At 38.8% G+C, this 19615-nt stretch overlaps 1 protein-coding gene across 2 annotated transcripts in view; it reads left to right on the forward strand.

Annotated features, from left to right (window-relative positions):
- The window catches only part of WLS (Wnt ligand secretion mediator), a 135174-nt gene that overhangs the window by 33510 nt on the left and 82049 nt on the right, over window positions 1–19615 (forward strand). For both annotated transcript variants that reach the window (XM_010357066.2, XM_030913308.1), the window contains exon 2: window positions 5064–5336. In XM_010357066.2, coding sequence (XP_010355368.1) covers window positions 5064–5336 — 273 coding nt within the window. The remainder of the gene's footprint in view (window positions 1–5063; window positions 5337–19615) is intronic.

Below are 19615 nucleotides of genomic sequence, written 5' to 3' on the forward strand. Positions count from 1 at the left end.
GAAGTGAAATAACAGGAAGCTGACTGGAGTCAATGAATATTCTTCCAAAAGGAGTACTACAGGTTTAGTCATTGTTCACTTACATTTTTATTCAAGGTTATGTTGTAACGATGACTGGATTTTTCCTCTCATTCTAGTGTATTCATTTCTCCCACCTCCCGAATATCTGACTGTTGCCCTTTCTCAGGGAATTCAGGTTACATATAACATTCATCAAAATTGTTTTTTCCTGAAATTATTTATTTATTGTCTGCTTCCTTCATTATTTGTACGTTCCATATGGTTGGTGCCTATTAGGTTTACTCCAGCACCAGCAGTGTCTAGTGCATGGTAGGTACTCAAGACAAATTTGGACAATATACTATGAGCCATAGTAATGTGTGTAACTGAGGGACCACTGAATTTTCAAAGAGACTTCAAGTTGTGTTTGTGCATTTCTTCACAACCTTGAATTTGTTAGAAGTCTGATTGATTTCATATCACTTTGACATTAAATGTTGTGTAGAATCACATTTCACAATTTGTGTACTATAGTGGAAAAGTGGAGGCCAAAAATACTGTATTGAAATACAGGCAAAGTAAAATGGTCATGTTTGATAAAAAGAACTGAATTCATAATGGACTGCCTTTTTGATGCATAGCTCATGGTTTTATAACCTCTGTGCATATTCTCAAGGCTATCTTAACCAACCATGAGTTAATCAGTTTACAGTGACTAGGCATATTCAGTTTTGGCCAAATCGTTCTGTCATTGAATTGGTCTGGTGTAGAAGTAGTTTTTGGTCCACTTGTTTTCAGTTAAACCTTACGCTATGGGTGGGTGGAGGGGACATTTATAATGTGTGCTGAGGCAGCTGGGTAATATTGCATTACTATCCTAGGAATACTGAGGAGTGGTTATTTTTAGCTTTCACCTGAGCAAACATGACTCAGTTTGTTGACCTGAATCTATCCAGCCCCCTCTTGAATACACAAACTCTATTAATCCCTAGAACCACACGAGTGACTAAGTAAGGCCTTCATTACAAATACCTGTTAGTTTATTGTGGCTTGTTCAAAGGTTGAAGATAATTTAAACTTCTTCCATTTAGCTCTTTTCTCTTAAAACAAAATCCCACACACTTAAAAAAAATTTAAAGACAGATTAAACTTTTTTTTATTCTAGACACAATTTGTGACCCCTATAGCTAACATTTTGGCTCTAGCTAATGAAAACACCTTCTATGGTAGGTGACCAGCTACCAGCTATAAGCTTTGCTTTTGGTTTACTTGATAATGCTGTCTACATAAAGAAACACTTGGGAATTCACTTTTAGCTGGAGTAGGACATTGCACTGAGCTGAAATATATTATTGGGGGAACATTAAGTGTCCATGTTTAAATATCAGGATATCTGTTTACTTTCTCAAGCAATACATGTGTTTTCTCTTTTGAACACTATTAGAAAAATGAGAAATGTTGAATTATCTTCAGGTTTTGAAGTTATAGAAAACACTTTTGAGACTGGAGGACTAATGTATTCAAGTGAAAAAAATTGTGATTCTCATAGTATAGCTTGAGATGCACTTGAGGCTTTTCCAAGTTCACTGCCATGGTATTTATGAAAATATTAGTATTTCTGGGATTTTTTTTTCTTTATGAAAGAAACACTAGACTAATGAGAGAATGAAAATAATGCAGGCCCCTAAAAAGGCAGGCGTTCACTGCATTCATTAAAAATGCGGCCTTTGTGCCCGTAAAGTGTTCAGCCTCTCTGTTATTAAGTTTGGAATGTGGTTTTGGAGCTTAGCTGAGGAACTCAGCTAGTTATTTTTCGTTTTGGTCTGAGAAGTGAGAGACTTGTTTTTCAAGAAGGTAAAAAATAAAGAAAAAAAGGTTAGGTTCATTTTGGAAGAATAGAAGTTTTAAAATGTAGTAACTATTTTCTGCAGCAAATAGTCAGTTTGAGTATGTTAGCCGAAAATAGAATTCATGACTTTTGTCTCACTGTTTATTTCTCCAACCACATTAAAAAGGGTTCAGTTAAATGTGCCATTTGGCTTTTCTAATGTCAGTGGGCTATTTAGCTGAGTCAGGATAACCAAAGTTTGATTGACTCATATTTCTAAGAATAAGTCAGATGTCTGATTTTGGACGGATTCAATGTAAAGTCTTTGTGATACAGTTTTGAGTTTTAAAGAAAAACTTTCCTAGCAGGGGTTAGTGGCAACTTGTATTGCAGTGTTTAGCATTCTACATGAAGGATGTTCAGCTAGAGCTTAGTAGTGTTGAGTTTTCTGGTAAGTTTTAGTAGGCATTGTCCCAACTTCTTGCAAACATAACATTTTACTAAAAATGTATCAAAATAGATATTTAATAGAATAGAAAAATAATGTGGATTCGAACATTAGAAGTGGGGCAGAATATTAATCATACACATTTTTGCCTCTTATATAACTTTCTGTTTGCTTTTCATGTTTCTCCATTGCTGTCTGATCTCTATCAAATAAGAGAGAATTTCTGCTTGGAATTTCTGCAAACATAATATACCAAGTATCAGATGCACAGAAATACATGTATTTAAACCACACACATAAACCATAATTTATGACATTTTCTTTTAACTACTAACTTTCAAAGTTTTATAGATGTATATATTTTAAAATATACTAGTAGGACCCACATAAAGAAAACAATGAAAGTTTCAAAGAAATTTAAAAACAGATTGTAGACAATGCAGAAGCAAGTACTGTTCTTGGATGGGAAAACTCAATGCTGGGGAAGGATGCTAATTCTGTTCACATTAATTTATTATTATCTATTTATTTATAGATTTAATTTAATCCTCAATATCCTAGCAAAAAGATGTAAATTTGAAATGGATTGGGGAAGAGAGTTAATCTAGTAGATATTGATAAAAATAATCAACTTAGCCAGGAGTGGTGGCTCACGCCTGTAATCCTAGCACATTGGGAGGCCAAGGTGGGAGGATCACGAGGTCAGGAGATCGAGACCATCCTGGCTAACACAGTGAAACCCCGTCTCTACTAAAAATACAAAAAATTAGCTGGGCATGGTGGCGGGCGCCTGTGATCCCCGCTACTCGGAAGGCTGAGGCAGGAGAATGACGTGAATCCAGGAGGTGGAGCTTGCAGTGAGCCAAGATCGTGCCACTGCACTCCAGCCTGGGCAACAGAGCGAGACTCTGTCTAAAAAAAAAAAAAAAAAAAAAAAAAAAAAAAAAAAAAAAAAATCAATTTATAGAATTCAAAGCAATGTTGTGCTGATCCATGAATTGACAGTTTAATACATGGAAAAGAACAGATGTTCAGAAACATATGCTTATATACATAAGGCTAACAGTGATATGATAAATCAAAAGGGAAGGTCTGTTCAATAAACTAATTTAAATATTTAAGAAATAAAACTAGAACCTTACCGCATCTCATAGCAATTTTCAGATGGATCAACTATTTAAATATTAGAAAAAATGAAATTGCAAAAAATAAATAGAAGTCAATATAAATGACTATTGAATTTTGAGATCAAGAAGGTCAGTTTCTCTGAGCACAAAAGCACGGGGGAAAAACATAAAAGAGGGATTCCATATAAGATCTGGAACTTCTCTATTTGAATGTGCCATAAACAAATTTAGATAGCAGATGGAAAATTTAGGAGAAATTTCCAACAAAACATATTAGACAAATGATGATTCTTATTCACAGATAGCCTTTACAAACTGATGAAGGAGAAGTTGATTTTGGTGTATTATGTGATTGACTATTTTGCAAGTCCTAATTAAAGGATTTTAATTATAAAGAAAATATAATATAATAGCGAATATTTTATACTTTTTGTGTGCTCAAGCACTACTCTGAATGCCTTAAAATGCTAACTTTGTTTAAAATATACAGTGACTTGGAAAGGTTGGTACTATTATTATTGCCATCTAAGAGATGATAAAACTGATACAGAGATAAGCTTAGTAATTCGCCCAAAACTTTCCTAGTGTGGATTCACGGTGACACAACTAAAAATGAGAGAGCCAGGATTTGACATCAGACAGGTGGCCTCTGGAGCCAATGTTATCACACACTACTCTGCTTTTCTAAGTGAATAAAAAGAAAAGACTACAAAACTAGGCATGATATAACTCTTTTATAAATATGTTAATAGTTGTGTATATTTTAAAGTTACATAATTTAATTCATGTGTAAACTTTTTATCTAATTATACAGTCATAGAAAAGACAGATGGTATTTTGACATTTTTTCAACAGTGGTTACTTCCCTCTAGTGGGATTTTGGGTAAATGTTGTTTTGAACTTAAAATTTCTGTATTTTCCAAATTATTAATATGATAATCATATAACCATTAGATAATCACAAAATAGTGTTTTTAAAGTTACACATTTCAAAGTTGCTTTGCTGTCTTGAAATGCATGGTTTATATTTTAGTACACTTTTGAAGTATCAGTCAGTGTTTGAGTTCCCATTCTCTGCTAGGTACCAAGCCAAGTGGTGGCCCCTAGTTCTTTATCTTGAGCAAAAGCAATATTGTACAATTTTAGAGCCAAGAGGAATCTTAGAAACTCGTCATTTCGTTTCTCAGATGAGGGTCCTGAAGCTATTATAGATTTAACTGACTTACCCAAGATTCACTGACAGTAAGTTTTTAACCAGGCTTCGAATCCAGGTTTGAAGACTAAGGTCTTCTGACTTTAGATACTGTTCTCTATGAAGGCCCAGAGCTCTCCAAGACCTCAGTCAGGTGGGAACTGTAGCACAGTTGACTTTTGTGACATTGTTTTGAAGTGCAGAAGTATAACTAGACTGGTTACAAATGTATTCTTTCACAGCAATTGAAAACATAATGGGAAGGTTCTCAGGGATACTGTTAGGCCACCTCTGGAGGTCACTGAACGACCTTCACCCAGATTTGGAAGATCCCTAAGTATTGCTGAGCCCCAGTTGTAGAAGGCAGTACAAAAACTGGAGAGAACACAGTAATGGAAAGAGTATTAACCAGAAACAGTAGTTTCAGTAGATGGTTTTTCTAATAACAGACAAACATTCTCTTTTCAGCTCCAGGGCCCACAACGGCAGTGTCCTACATGTCGGTGAAATGTGTGGATGCCCGTAAGAACCATCACAAGACAAAATGGTTAATGCCTTGGGGACCCAATCAGTGTGACAAGATCCGAGACATTGAAGAAGCAATTCCAAGGGAAATTGAAGCCAATGACATCGTGTTTTCCGTCCACATTCCCCTCCCCTCCATGGAGATGAGTCCTTGGTTCCAATTCATGCTGTTTATCCTGCAGCTGGACATTGCCTTCAAGCTAAACAACCAAATCAGTAAGTGTACTCTCATCCCTTTCTTCCCTTTGAGCATTGCCCTCTTTGGGTTCTTTTGGAGCCAACTCTAATAAAAGAAAATGATAATAGTAATAGCAGAGAATTATTGACTACTTACCAGGCACTTTCTGAGTACTTTACCTGTATTAACCCATTTAATCTTCCCACCAGGTTCCTTGAGGTAGTCTTATTATTTCATTTTACAGATGGAACACTTGGGCACCAGTGAGGTTACTCATGATCTGAAGACTAGAGAGTGGAAAAGCTGAGATTTCTGACTCAGAAAACTGCCCTAACCACCAAGCTTCATCACCTCTCTAGTGTCACAGGGGAGTTCACCCCAGTAGAGTGACTTGAGGGTTCCTGAAAGGTTTTTTTTTTTTTTAATGTCTTTTTCCCACTGGGCTTTGAGTAAAGCTATGGCCTTAGAAAAAGATCCCTACCAAAATGGAAATGCTAACCCATGAGCACCCATTTCCCCACCAAACCAGGTTTTTTTTTTTTGGTTTTTTTTTGTTTTTTTTTTTTTTGTAGCTTATTCATTTGCAGTTTATAACTCTGAGGGCATGAGATATATAAACTTTTCATGGGGAGAAAAATCACTGGGGTGATTTCTGGGAGGCCGATACATTTATGGCATCTGGGGACAGTATTAGGAATCTTAGGCTAAGAAGGAAGAAAACTTATTTTTTTTCCTTTTTGACTGAGATGGGATTAAGGATGTGAGGGAAAGGGGAAAAGATGTGTTAAAGGCAGCTCTGTCTAGGGCCTGTCCATGGATTGAAACACTATTGCTTTTTCTTTTTCTTTTTCTTTTTCTTTTTTTTTTTTTTTTTGAGACAGAGTTTCTCTCTTGTTGCCCAGGCTGGAGTACAGTGGTGCCGTCTCAGCTCACTGCAACTTCCGCCTCCCGGTTCAAGTGATTCTCCTGCCTCAGCTTCCCACGTAGCTGGGATTACCGGCACCCACCACCACGCCCAGCTAATGTTTTGTTTTGTTTTGTTTTTTTCTGTATTTTTAGTGGAGACCGGGTTTCACCATGTTGGCCAGGCTGGTCTTGAACTCCTGACCTCAGGTGATCCACCCACCTCGGCCTCCCAAAGTGCTGAGATTACAGGTGTGAGCTACCGCACCTGGCCTGAAACACTATTCTTTCTTCTTCTTCTTCTTTTTTTTTTTTTTAGAGACAGAGTCTCTTATGGTTCCCAGGCTGGTCTCAAATACTGGCTCAGGCTGGAGTTCAGTAGCATAATCATAGCTCACTGCATCCTCAAACTCCTGGGCTCAAGCTATCCTCCCAACTCAGCCTCCTAAATAGCTAAGACTACAGGCTAATGTTGTAATTTTTAATTATTTTTTCCTTTTTGCAACAGGGTCTTGCTCTGTTGCCCAGGCTGGAGTGCAATGGTGTCATCACAGTTCACTGCAGCCTCAACCTCCCAGGCTCAAGCGATCTTCCCACCTCAGCCTCTTGAGTAGCTGGCATGAGGCACTGCACCTGGTCTGAAATTTTAAAAATCAGTTCTTTTGGAGATGGGAGTCTCTCCTGAGCTCAAGCAATCTTTCCACTTTAGCCTCCCCAAATTTTTGGTTTACAGCTGTTTTGCCACCATGCCTGATCTGAGGTACTATTTCTAAATATAATTTTCATATATCTGTAATAATTTTGATATACAATTATTTTTACTCTGTTTAGGAGTTGGAGCACTATGTATACCTGACTGATAGCTTACCTGAAATAAATAGATTGTGCTGAGATAATTTTCTAGATACAGTTTTCTTTTTCTCATTCATTCATTCTCTTGCCCATTATTTTAAACTGTTTTTGAGTGCCTACCACTTCTAGGCACTCTGCTGTTGGCTGAATATGCTGTCTTTTAAGGAGCTTATGGCTGAGTGGAAATGACAGGCAAATAACTAATCATTACAGTATGGTATGCTGGATGCTGTGACCAAGTTATGCCCAGGAGGATATGGAAACTTAAAAGTCTTCACAGCAGAGAAAAGGAAGACTTCCCTGGAAGGGTGTGTGGGTGTGTGTTGGTGGGGAGTGTTGTAGAGAGGCAAGCAGACAACTCTTTGAGGTGAATGTTAAAGAGAGAAAAGCCTGGTGAGGAGGTGAAGATGAGCAAATGGAAGAGCATTCTATATAGAAGGAAATGTCTTATATGAGGGTCCAAATCTGCACGACGGCCTCAAGCTTTCAAGTGGTGGTTCCCATGCCTCTAAACCCTCGCTTATTGACTCACTTGTTCACTCACTCACTCATTGGTTGTGCAACACATTTATTCATGAGTTCATTTAAACTTTATTAAGTCCCAGCCATATGTTGAACACTCAGTACTGAGGATACAAGATTGCACAACACATGGTTCTTATAATGGGTTAGGGAAGGGGGTGCCTGGAAAACAGACACTTAAACCTACAAATAAGAAAAAAAACATTATGTGCTATAATAAGAATACACAATGTAATGTGAGGAGCCTTGGGAAGGAAAGAGTTTGCTATGAGATTCAAAACTAAATGTCTAAAAATTTCTTTGAAACCTGCAGGTTTGGGTTTTAGTATTCCTATTCCTAAGAATGCATTCAAGCAAAGGAGAATGAGGTCAGTAAGAAGAGCCGTGGGAGGATGAGATAGGTAGAGTACCTGATTTATGTATGTTTGGGTGGAAAGGTAAAGGACGTGATATTCTGTTATTTGGGCTTGTTGTCGTTATTTCAGGTATAATCTCTCCTAGACAGATTCCTACTTCTAGCTCCAAGTATAAAGAAAAAGATTTACCCTGTAATAATAAATTAAATAATTACTATCTACTGACTGTATTAATGCTGGGTAACAAATTACCCTAAAATTTAGCAGCTTTCACTGATAAACATTTTTTTCTTTTCTTTTCTTTTCTTTTTTTTTTTGAGTCGGAGTTTCTTGTGGGTGCAGTGGCACAATCTTGGCTCACCACAGCCTCCGCCTCCCAGGTTCAAGTGGTTCTCCTGCCTCAGCCTCCCGATTAGCTGGGATTACAGGCATGCACCACCATGCCCGGCTAATTTTTATATTTTTAGTAGAGACGGGGTTTCTCCATGTTGGCCAGGATGGTCAAGAACTCCCGACCTCAGGTGATCCACCCACCTCGGCCTCCCAAAGTGCTGGGATTACAGGCATTAGCCACGGTGCCCAGCCAACTATAAACATTTCTTAGCTCCTCATTTCTGTGGGTCAAGAATCTAGTTTGGGAGTCTCTGGCTCAGACTCTCTCTTGAGGTTGCAATTAAGCTGTTGGTCTGGTCTGCAGTCTCATCAGGCATGAGGGCTCCACTGGGGGAGGGGAATCTGCTTCCAAGCTCTCTCACATGGTTGTTGGCAGGCTTTCATCCCTCCCACGTGGGTCTCTCCATAGGACTGCCTGGCAACATGGCAGCGGGCTTCCCCCAGAGATAGTGAGCCAAGAGAGAGCCCGAGCAGTGCTGGAGAGGGAAACCGCTGAATCTTGCAAGTGACATTCCATCACTTCTGCTGTATTCTGTTGGTTAGAAGTGAACTAGTAAGTCCAGCCAACACTCAAGGGAGGTGATGACAGAAGGGCATGAATGCCAGGAGATGGAGATCATTGAGGACTATTTTAGAGGCTGAGTACCTGCTGGCATACTTTTCAACGGATTCACGGTTTTATTTGAAATATGTTCCCTGATTTATATCTAGATTGGGGGTACGATAGAAAGTTTTTTAAGAGCATGGGCTTAGGAGTCCTACAGTGATGGGTTTAAATCCTTGTACCACTTTTTAAAAGCTCTACCATATTGGACAAGTTACAGAACCTCTCTTAGCCAGTTTCCTCCCTTGTAAAATACGGATAATAATGCCTAATTAACCAAATCACTCTAAGGAATAAATTAGTTTATGTAAAACTTTTAGGACGTAGTAAGTACTTATTTTTTATTTATTTTTTTTGAGACGGAGTCTCACTCTGTCACCCAGGCTGGAGTACAGTGGCGCGATCTTGGCTCACTGCAATCTCTGCCTCCCAGGTTCAAGAGATTCTCCTACCTCAGCCTCCCGAGTAGTTGGGACTACAGGTGCATGCCACCACACCCAGCTAATTTTTGTATTTTTAGTAAAGACAGGGTTTCGCCATGTTGGCCAGGCTGGTCTCGAACTCCTGACTTCAGGTGATCCACCTGCCTCGGCCTCCCAAAGTGCTGGGATTACAAGTGTGAGCCACCACACCCAGCCTGGACATAGTAAGTACTATTTTAAAAAATTAAAAATTAAAAGTAGCTATTAAAATTATCCAATTATATTTATCCTTATTGCTGAAATTCAGCCATTTTTCCAATTCTTACTTCTACACCTTGGTTAGTGAGATTAGTGTTTATAAAAGAAGCATGCGGTAGAGATAAGTCTTCCTTATCCACAGGGGATATGTTCTAAGACCCCCCCAGTGAACGCCTAAAATCATAGCACTGAACCCTATATACATACATGATGTTTCTTCCTATACATACATACATAGGATAAAGTTTAAATTATAAATTAGGTGCAGTAAAAGATTAACAACAATAATTAATAATGAAACAGAAAAAAATATGCTGTTCACAGTTTTAAGGATAGATTCATTCTTATTGTAGATCTTAGCAACCTCAGCGTAAGATTTTTTTTCTTTTAAGTTGAGAACTTTATCTTCTTAAAGGAAGCACTTGACTTGTCTCTTCAGCACATCTGAAATGCCAGCATCCCTACTCTTGCACCTTGGGGCAATAATGAGAGAAAATAAGGGTGACTTGCACACAAGTACTGTAATACACAGCAGTCGATCTGGTAACCTAGATGGCTGCTAAGTGACTAATAGGCAGGAGCGGGGAGATGTTGGACCAAGAGGTGATTCTTATCGGGGGACAGCACAAGATTTCATGATGCTACTCAGAACAGTGCATAATTTAAAACTTAAGAATTGTTTATTTCTGGAATTTTTCATTTAATATTTTTAGACTGTGATTGACCTCTGGTAACTGAAACCTCTGAAGGTGAAACTTCCGATAAGAAGGAGACTCTTTTAGCTTTAATTTATCATTTCCTTGCTCAAAACACCTTCAGTGACTAACAAATAAGACTGGGTGTTCAGAGCCCTTCTGGCTCAAGGCTTCTTTTTAGCCTCCTTTCTCGCTGCTGACCTGTAACCGTTCTCTGTATCCTCAACAGGAATAGTTTCCTGCCCTGTAAACACATCCAGAGAGTTTCTCCCTTTGCATCTTTGCTGATAATTAATCCTGCCTACCTCTTCCTCTCTTGTGATTCCCCTTCTCACAAATGAAGGGCTCTTCCCAGAAAAACCTACTCATTCTTCACAACATCCCAAATGTCACATACCCCTGGAGCCTTCCTAGGTATTTTCTATATTATCTCCCATCCTCATTCCTTCCTGAATACAATCTGTCTTTCCTTACACATCCTTCATTACTTGGCCTTGTGACGTTTACTTTATCAGCCTTGTGGTCTGCACAGTGGAATTGTCTTCTCTGAGTCCTTAGTAAATTACAAACTCCCAGTGGGCAGATCATGCAGTATGTTTACATTTATGAAATCCACAGCTTTGTGTATAGGAAGCTGTGGATGAAAATACTGGATTGTGTCATTCTTCTGCCACTAAAAGGAACATAAAGCAACTGATTGAAGTGCTTCCTCCCCTCCCACACTTCAAAATAAGAGTTTTGTTGTTTAACATTTCAATATATATGTCTGGTCCCCACTGCTCCTATATTTTTTACACTGATGAAACTGTGGTTAAGAAGTTAAGAATTGCCTATAGCAGTGGTATGTTGCTACTTTTGAGCAGCCTGTTACATGACAGGCAGTTGTTTAGAGCATAGTCTGACAGTTGGGCAGGTACTTGCCACAGGTTCCGTTTTTAGGTTGTGAGGAAAGTGCTGGATTATCTTGTGGTTCTACCTTTTACATCACTGAAGGTGACTGGCCTATAATTTGATTTCAAAACTTGGCATCAGAATCATTGAGTAACATAATGCAGAGCCTCAGGTAAGTTTAGGTGAAATTTTAAGAGTCAACGATAAATTTCTAAAATTATACCACCAAAATTGAAAAAAGGTTAAATATATTGACTGAATGTTATTAATAACTGAATTTTTAAAAAGAAATTTCCCAGTAATGTGAAATAACTCGAATACTTTTAGCTACTTTTTTTTTGCCAGTTTCTAATGATGTTTTATATTCGTTATAAATGGATTGACTATTTTAGAATTCTCCAAACTCCTTTGAAATGTAGTGAAAGCTCCCTGTTTACATTTTTCAGCTTTAGCAGTGTGAATAAAATGATTTTAAGCTGAACTCCTGAGCATTTCTCCCAAACCAGAAACTAAAGAATAATTCTACATGTTAAATAATTTCACAGATGAATTACTTTCCAGCAAATATTAATTCTAAACAACAAAAATGCCCATGTTGGCAAAGCTTTAAAACATTTCTATATGTAAATAAAATATGAATGTCTTACTTTTTCTCATGTACATCTTCATGCTCTAAAATATTTTATCTTCATCTACAAAAATACTGTACTCAAGCTTTCTATCTTAAAAATAATCCTTAATTTTCTTAAAACTTAAGAACTAGCATTTAATAGGGGTGTACTAAAAAGTTAACAAGATGGACCACTAATTATTCCTTTGATAAATGAATAAAATAACTTTCTTGATAGAGCTATCAAGAAAACCACACCAAAAAATACTTTTCATGAGTAGCAGCAACACATTTTGGCTGCTAACTTTTTTTTTTTTTTTTTGAGGTGGAGTCTTGCTCTGTCGCCCAGACTGGAGTGCAGTGGCACTATCTTGGCTCACTGCAAGCTCCGCCTTCCAGGTTCAAGCGATTCTCCTGCCTTGGCCTCCTGAGTAGCTGGGTCTACAGGTGCCCGCCACCACACCCAGCTAATCTTTGTATTTTTAGTAGAGACGGGGTTTTACCATGTTAGCCAGGATGGTCTTGATCGCCTGACCTTGTGATCCACCTGCCTAAGCCTCCCAAAGTGCTGGGATTACAGGCGTGAGCCACCGTGCCCGGCTGGTTGCTTTTATATAAGAAGTTACATGTTGTGCTTGTGGGAATATTCATTTCCTTAAATTTATCCTCTCTTCCTTTGCTTATGGACACTGAGCAAGGCATTGGTCATACAGATTATATATATTGTGTTATATATATTCAGCAATATACATATACACACTCATGTTTTAGTATAATAGGCACATCAAGTCTAGATTTCTCTCTGATTTTGGTATTAAGAATGCATGAGACTGTCTACTTTTTCTGTTTTTTTTTATCATTACTTTGGATTCCTTTCTGACAGCAATGAACAGGACTTCAGTGAAGAGTTTGGGAGTGTGGCAAACAACATCCTATTACACATGATGGTTTCCTGCTTATCAGAGATTCACCTGTAACAATATTACTTCATATGTAAGGAAAAGTCAAGACCAATCCTTTTTTTTTTTTTTTAACTTTTCCAGGCAGTCTTTGAAATGAGTTTCAGATTTCAAACAATGAGAAGAGATTTCATGTTTGGGCTCTGAAATTAAAGCTGGGGTTATAATATATGTCTGGGCAGTGTTTTCATCTACTTTTGAAGAGTCTTTGAGTAGATAAAATAATCTAAGGACTACATATTTTAAACGACTTCTAGTCACTTGGGGTTAAATGTTTATTCCCTTTAAATCTTTCAATTTAAAAGTGATACAGGTTTTAGCTAGGATTTGAGTTTCCAAACCCTCAGAAAACTAGAAACACATTGACTTACACTATAGAAGCTGGCCATTGTTTTCATTTCTGAATTTAATTAAGCTGGTGCCTTTGGGAGAAAAACGATGGCATTATAAGGTACTTCATAGTAATAAATTTCCTGATATACAGCTTCTAAAATTCTTGGAATCTCCTGAATGATAGGAATGCCTCTTTGCATGCTAATGAGTCAACTGAAGGCTGGGGACTCCCAGATAGCTTCAGAATGGTCACCTGAAAGACCAAGGCATGATTAGAAGGGTGGGGAACTAATTTCAGCCCCACCCACCAACAGCCGGGAGGGAAGAAGGCCTAAAGATTGAGTCACTCACCTATGGCCAATAAAGCAATCAGTCATGCCTAGGTAATGAGGCCTCAAAAACTCAAAAGGGCTGGGTACTGGGAGCTTCCAGATAGCTGAACTTGCAGAGGTTCCCAGAGCATGGCGCCCTAGAGAGGATGGGGATGCTCTGTGCCTTACCACAGCCATCCTCAACCTTTTGGGCACCAGGGACCAGTTTCGTGGAAGACACTTTTTCCACAGATGAGGGGATGGGAGATGGTTTGGGTATGAAATGGTCCCACTTCAGATCATTAGGCATTAGATTCTCATAAGGAGCATGCAACCTAGATCCCCTGCATGCATACTTCACAATAGGGTTCCCACTCCTATGAGAATATAATGCCAGCTGATCTGACAGGAGGCAGAGCTCAGGCTGTAATACTTGCTCACCCACCTCTTACATCCTACTATGTGGCTCAGTTCCTAACAGGCCACTGACTGGTACCTGTCTGCTGCCAGAGTCAGGGACCCCTGCCATACCACATGCCTTACCCTATGAATCTTTTATCTCATTGTTCATGTGTATCCGTTGTCATATCCTTTATAACATGTGCATAAGTAAAGTGTTTCTCTGAGTTCTATGAGCCTCTGTAGCAAATCAATCAATCCCAAGGAGGAGGATCATGGGAACGCCTATTTATAACAGGCCACAACCTGTTTTTGTGATGGGGATCTGAAATGGGGGGCAGTCTTATGGGACTGAGCTTTCAACCTATGGGACCTGATGCTGTTTCCAGGTAAGTGGTGTCAAAATTGAATTGAATTTTTGGACACCCAGCTGATGTCTGCTGTGGAAGTGATTGCTTGCTTGCTATGTGGAGAAACCTCCCCCGACTCTGTGCCCCTCTCCTTCCATCACATATGGGTCACAAGTAGTCTGTGTTATGTTGATGATGAGTGAAGTGGGAACCAAAAAAAGGTGTTTTTTTTTTTTGTTTGCTTGTTTGTTTATTTTTCCCCTCACTTGGAGTTCAACTTTTAAATGGTAGTTTTAAAACAATAATCTGTAAGAGCTGAGGAAAAGAGGCCAGTTAAGAAAATCCAGAGACTCGTAGATGCTTGGGAACAGCAGTCATTGATCTTTCAGTGAATACTAATTACAAACATGAACAGACCTGTCTGTGGAAATCTATGATTGAGTCAGTGCTGGCTTTTTGCTAAATATTTCAGAGGTACAGAATTAATGAATTTGTCAGGGTGTAAACATGATGCTTCCGTCTAGTTGTGTTAGGGATATGGGATTTCAATTTTTACTCTAAAGGAGTTAGGAAATAGAAGGAGTATGAGTAGGCAGAGAAGAGTGTCAGAAAAAAGCCTTAATATTTGGAGTCTGGATGTATTATGAATTATTGATAAAAATGATTATTTATGTTATGGTCTTAGACCTCTCTGTAAGGTCAAATTCTGTTATTTGAAAATATACTCTAGAGTAGTATACCTAGTTTTGTTAACAGATGCCATTCTAAAATACTTTCTCAAATATACCATTTTTTTAAAAGTCACTCTATGCATTAGGAAAATAAAGGTTTGGATTGGCTAAAGTGGTACCCACTGGAAACGGGTTGTCACTCTAATGATTACAACTGTAAGTCATATACTTAGTATACCCCAGACTCTCCAAGGGCTTCTTTTGAGGAACCTGGGTGCATAGATCAAAGTTAGAGGATTCATTTACATATCTCTCTTTCCAGCTTTCAAATCCATAGGCTGTTGAAATAGAAGCACTAGAGCCATTGGCAGAAAGCCTCAAGATGGGTAGCTGTGCCTTGAGTGGTAAATCTAGGAGTTTCAGGGGTTGAAAAATTCCTGAGACTGAAGAAATATTGGTAAATGATGAAGGGTAGGGGAAAGCCAGAATAATGTCTGTCCTATTCTTACGTAATGAAAGCATTATATTTCGCCTTGATCCTTGTGCTGTACACTAGAACCCAGTGTTAAATCTTGCTTGCTTATTTGTTTCATTATTGCAAATGGCCACATGAAGCAGTAGAATTCTTTCTATAAGTGGCAAGTGATTTTTCTTTCCCCACACTGAAAACATTTCTGTGTAACATGTTTCTACTTTAAAAAGTAATTAGAATGATATTACCAGTCAGTTTTCAAGTTAGATGGCTGAGTGTCCTGGGAGAAAGTTGACTAACTTTTGGCAGAGTAATTGTGCTTTTCCATTTGTCCATTTGTTATAGAATGTTAGGTAGACAAAGAGAAGACAACTGGAATAAAGGAACAATCTATTGACCATAAAAAATAAATTCTTTGAATTTCATCCTTTTATAAATTCATCCATCACATTATCTAGAATGGTGATGTGTGAATTTGTAGAAGGATGATAGTCAAAGAATCCTTCTGGGAACTAATTTTTGGCCTTCAACAAGAATTGTGATATTTAATTCTGTGTTTTCTGATGCTTCTGAGGAAAGGTCCATAAAGAGAGCTTAACGGGGCAGAGGATTTCATACACCATAAAAACTATCCCTGCTATGATGGAACAGGCCATTGGAAGTATGATATTCACATGACTGTATTTCTATGCTTCAGCAGATAGTCCTTATTAATAAAATATGTGGAAGCAACTGCTAAGAAGAAATGTATAACTCTACTCTCCAACCCCTACTACTACTCCCACCAAAAAGAGGTCTTTAATTTATGACCATGTCTTCTTTAATTTATGACCATGTTAGAGCCTGTGTTAAAACTATCTAACATTTTTGCTGAGCGTGGTGGTTCACACCTCTAATCCCAGCACATTGGGAGGCCAAGGTGTGTGGATCACCTGAGGTCAGGAGTTCAAGAGCAGCCTGACCAATATGGTGAAACCCCATCTATACAAAAATTAGCCCACTGTGGTGGTGTGTGCCTGTAATCCCAGCTACTTGGGAGGCTGAGGCAGGAGAATCACTTGAACCCGGGAGGTGGAGGTTTCAGCAAGCCAAGATTGCACCACTGCACTCTAGCCTGGGCAACAGAGCAACTCTGTCTCAAAAAAAAAAAAAAAAAAAAAAAAAAAAAAAACTTCTCTAACATTTCTAATTAGATAGTTTTTATTGTTGGCTAGTGTCACCAAAATTCAAAATTTTAAAGTTACTTTTTAAATTTCTTTACCACAATTTGAGTCAATGCAAGCAGAAATAAAAACTTCAAATTCTCCCTTTGTTCTCCTCCTCCCTCCTTTCCCTCCAAAAAGGTAAGTTGAAAAGCTCAAAATACAGCAAAAAGATCTCAGAGGCTTAAATGGAGTAGGGTTTGTAGTGTTAGGTAAATGGTAGGGAAGTTGTCGGTATTCAAGATGGGCTTACATGGCCAGTCCCCTTTACTCTTATTGAATTGTGTGCCCCTTCAAATCAAGGCTGGAACCTGGAATTTACCAGTGTGAATCAGTTTTACTTACTGACTTGGGATAGAAAGCAACTAAAATCTTGGGAGAAAATTATATTTTCTTTACCCCAGGATAGAGAAGATTAGGGACATGATGTTTGTTTGCTCATGAATTATCTCTCCCTTTGAGGAAATCTTCAGGCACATCTTGACAGCTCTTCCTTTGGAATTAATCAATGGGAGCATGTTTATATTGGCTGGAGCGTGGGAACCTTTGGCTTTGTTTTATTTGGGTGTGATTATTGGTAAGCACATTACGTGGACAACATCATTATAAGGCTTCTTCATAAGCATCACTATAGAGCTCTATCTGGCTTGGTGGGTTTTGTTAAGCATTTGCAAATGAAAAATTCCAATTCAGAAACAGAGTAGGACTCCTCCAAAACCTTTCCAAGATTTTAAAGTTAGTATTTATAGTTTGGTATATCTAGTTACATCCGCTTCCTTCCAGTCATCTATTGGTTTCTGGTCAATTTAACATTGGTGAGTAGATTGTGTTAGATTGGTCTCTAGTCTTAACAAAACACTCTTCTATGGTGTTGAATAATTTACAGAAATCGTTACTAAACATCAGCTGTTTTATTTTAGCTTGGAGTGCTAGAAGGAATACTAGAGGGCTGCTGGTCTAATAATCATCAACCAAGCAGTTTAGACTGGAGTGTGAGGGCTAAGAGAACCCCTTGATACTCTATATAAAATTTCGGTCGTATTTGCTTATATGCATTTTTGAAGTAAGAGTGTGTGTGGTTCTTGTCAGGTTTGCAAATGCGTGGTTGACCCAAGTTAAAGCACTAAATTCTTTCATTTAGCAGCAGGAGAAAGCTTTAACTCTGGTACTTGCCCACGGTGGCACAGCTGGCTGGAGCCAGGGCAGGATCTCCTCGTTGTACCTCAGTGGTGTAGATAGGTAGATGGCACCTAACAACACATGCACCACCCCATACAGGTGAGTCAGTCTTCTACCAAACAGCGGACTCTAATATCCTTGCACAGAAGTTGCACTAGTCGTTCAAAAATGATATATTTTCAATTTTTTAAAATCTCCCAATCAGTATTTCAGGGAATGAAGTGCAGTCTAGAATCTAGACTAGGTGGTAGGCTGGTCCTGTTTATAGTGCCACAGCTGCAGATCACCCATGTGTCTCATTTCCTGCTCTGAGTTTAGAATATAAATGAGGAGATTCTCTTTGCATCCATACAAGTATATCCTGATTACTAAAATAAAAACCTGGTGACATCATTGACTAATGTGAAGAGCAGAGAAGCCAGAAGCAGCAGATCCCATAATGGTGCCCCCCAACGTATAGAAGTTATTTTTGTGTTTTCACCTCCTCTTCTAACTTTGGATCTTGTCAGTATTTAAATGCCAGCTGGTCATAACATAGCTAATGTGAGGTTCTTTTATGGGGAATTCACACCTTTATCTTGGTTAACTTAAAAACCTGAAGTTAAGATTATTTTCTGCATTATATTTTTCTAAGCAAAAGGAATTTAAATGAGAGCAAGGCAGAATTCTGCTTGCAAAAGTGCTAGGGACTCTACGTTGGAAAAAACCATTTTCCCCAACCCTACCTATTGTCTACACACTGACATTAGAAACAGTTCCAGCTCCCCTTTTGCTTTAGTGAGTCATTAGTAATGGTGTTAGTAGAAAGATAGTAGTAATTCTTTATAGGAAGAAGAGCTTCTGGCTTTTTCTGCTCTAGGTTGTTTCCTAAAACAATCGTATAGTGAATCTATTTCTCTTGTGTTGGGGTGATCAGACCCAACATCAGGTCGTGGGGGTGACAAAGTCTGGTAGAGTCAAAGGATTGAGAAAAAGACAGTTTGAGAGAGAAAATTGGGATACTAGGGGTCCATCGCTAGTGTACAGAGGCTGTGAAGGCCCCCAGCTCTGGGAGTCCACGCTATTTATTTGTAATCCAGCAAAGAAACAGGTGGTGAAAATGTGGAGGTCAAAAGACCAGGCACATGATCTACAGCTGTGATGGTTTAGCATTTATGTGGAACATGTTCTGCTACTTGAGATAATGGGAATAGGAGCCTAGGAGCCTAGGCGGGCTAGAAGTAAGGAGCCAGCAAGTCTAGACACATTCCTGAGGACATTATGCAAGCCCTGCCTCAGTTCCCTCCCAACACTCAGCTTTTTCGCAACATCTTGCTTTGCCCATTATTCATATTTTGACTAGAAAGAAAAGCCCAGGCTTGACCTAACAAGCAAGATTATGCCTTCGTTAAAGGTAAGGCTTGGGAGAAGATTACAAATATTTTAGTTTAGTATCTTAAAAGAAGTTGCTGTCACGTGAAAAAGAGTTCTAATACCTGTAGTTGTTTGCTGATGAAAAGGTTACCTCTACCAGTAGTGAGCAGCCTGTTACTGGTGGTGGTCAAGCAGAAGATGGTTGGTGAGGATCATAAGGATGGCCACAGTGATAGCTGGCATAGGGCAGTGCTTTCTTTGCAAAGTACTATCGCACTAGAGATGCTGTTGCTTGTCTTTGTTGCCAGTCATTTGCCTCAGCCTGAACTTGGCCTTAACTCCCCCAACCCTCAGCATGTTCCACCAACTCTACTGAATGGGCAACTGGCCACATGATCAGTCCCCAAGCCATAGCTGATCAGACTAGCAGTGGGCCCTTGGCCAAAGGGGAAGCAATCAAATTCTCTTATAAGAAATTGCATTTCAGTAATTCGAGGTCTACCTTTATTAGCACTTAAACTGAAAAGCCATGAGAGCCACCTGGGCAGTCATCATTCTACACGTGCACAGAGAAGCTGTGAT

Source organism: Rhinopithecus roxellana, chromosome 12 (assembly GCF_007565055.1).
Source record: "Rhinopithecus roxellana isolate Shanxi Qingling chromosome 12, ASM756505v1, whole genome shotgun sequence".
NCBI classification, from domain to species: Eukaryota; Metazoa; Chordata; class Mammalia; order Primates; family Cercopithecidae; genus Rhinopithecus; species Rhinopithecus roxellana.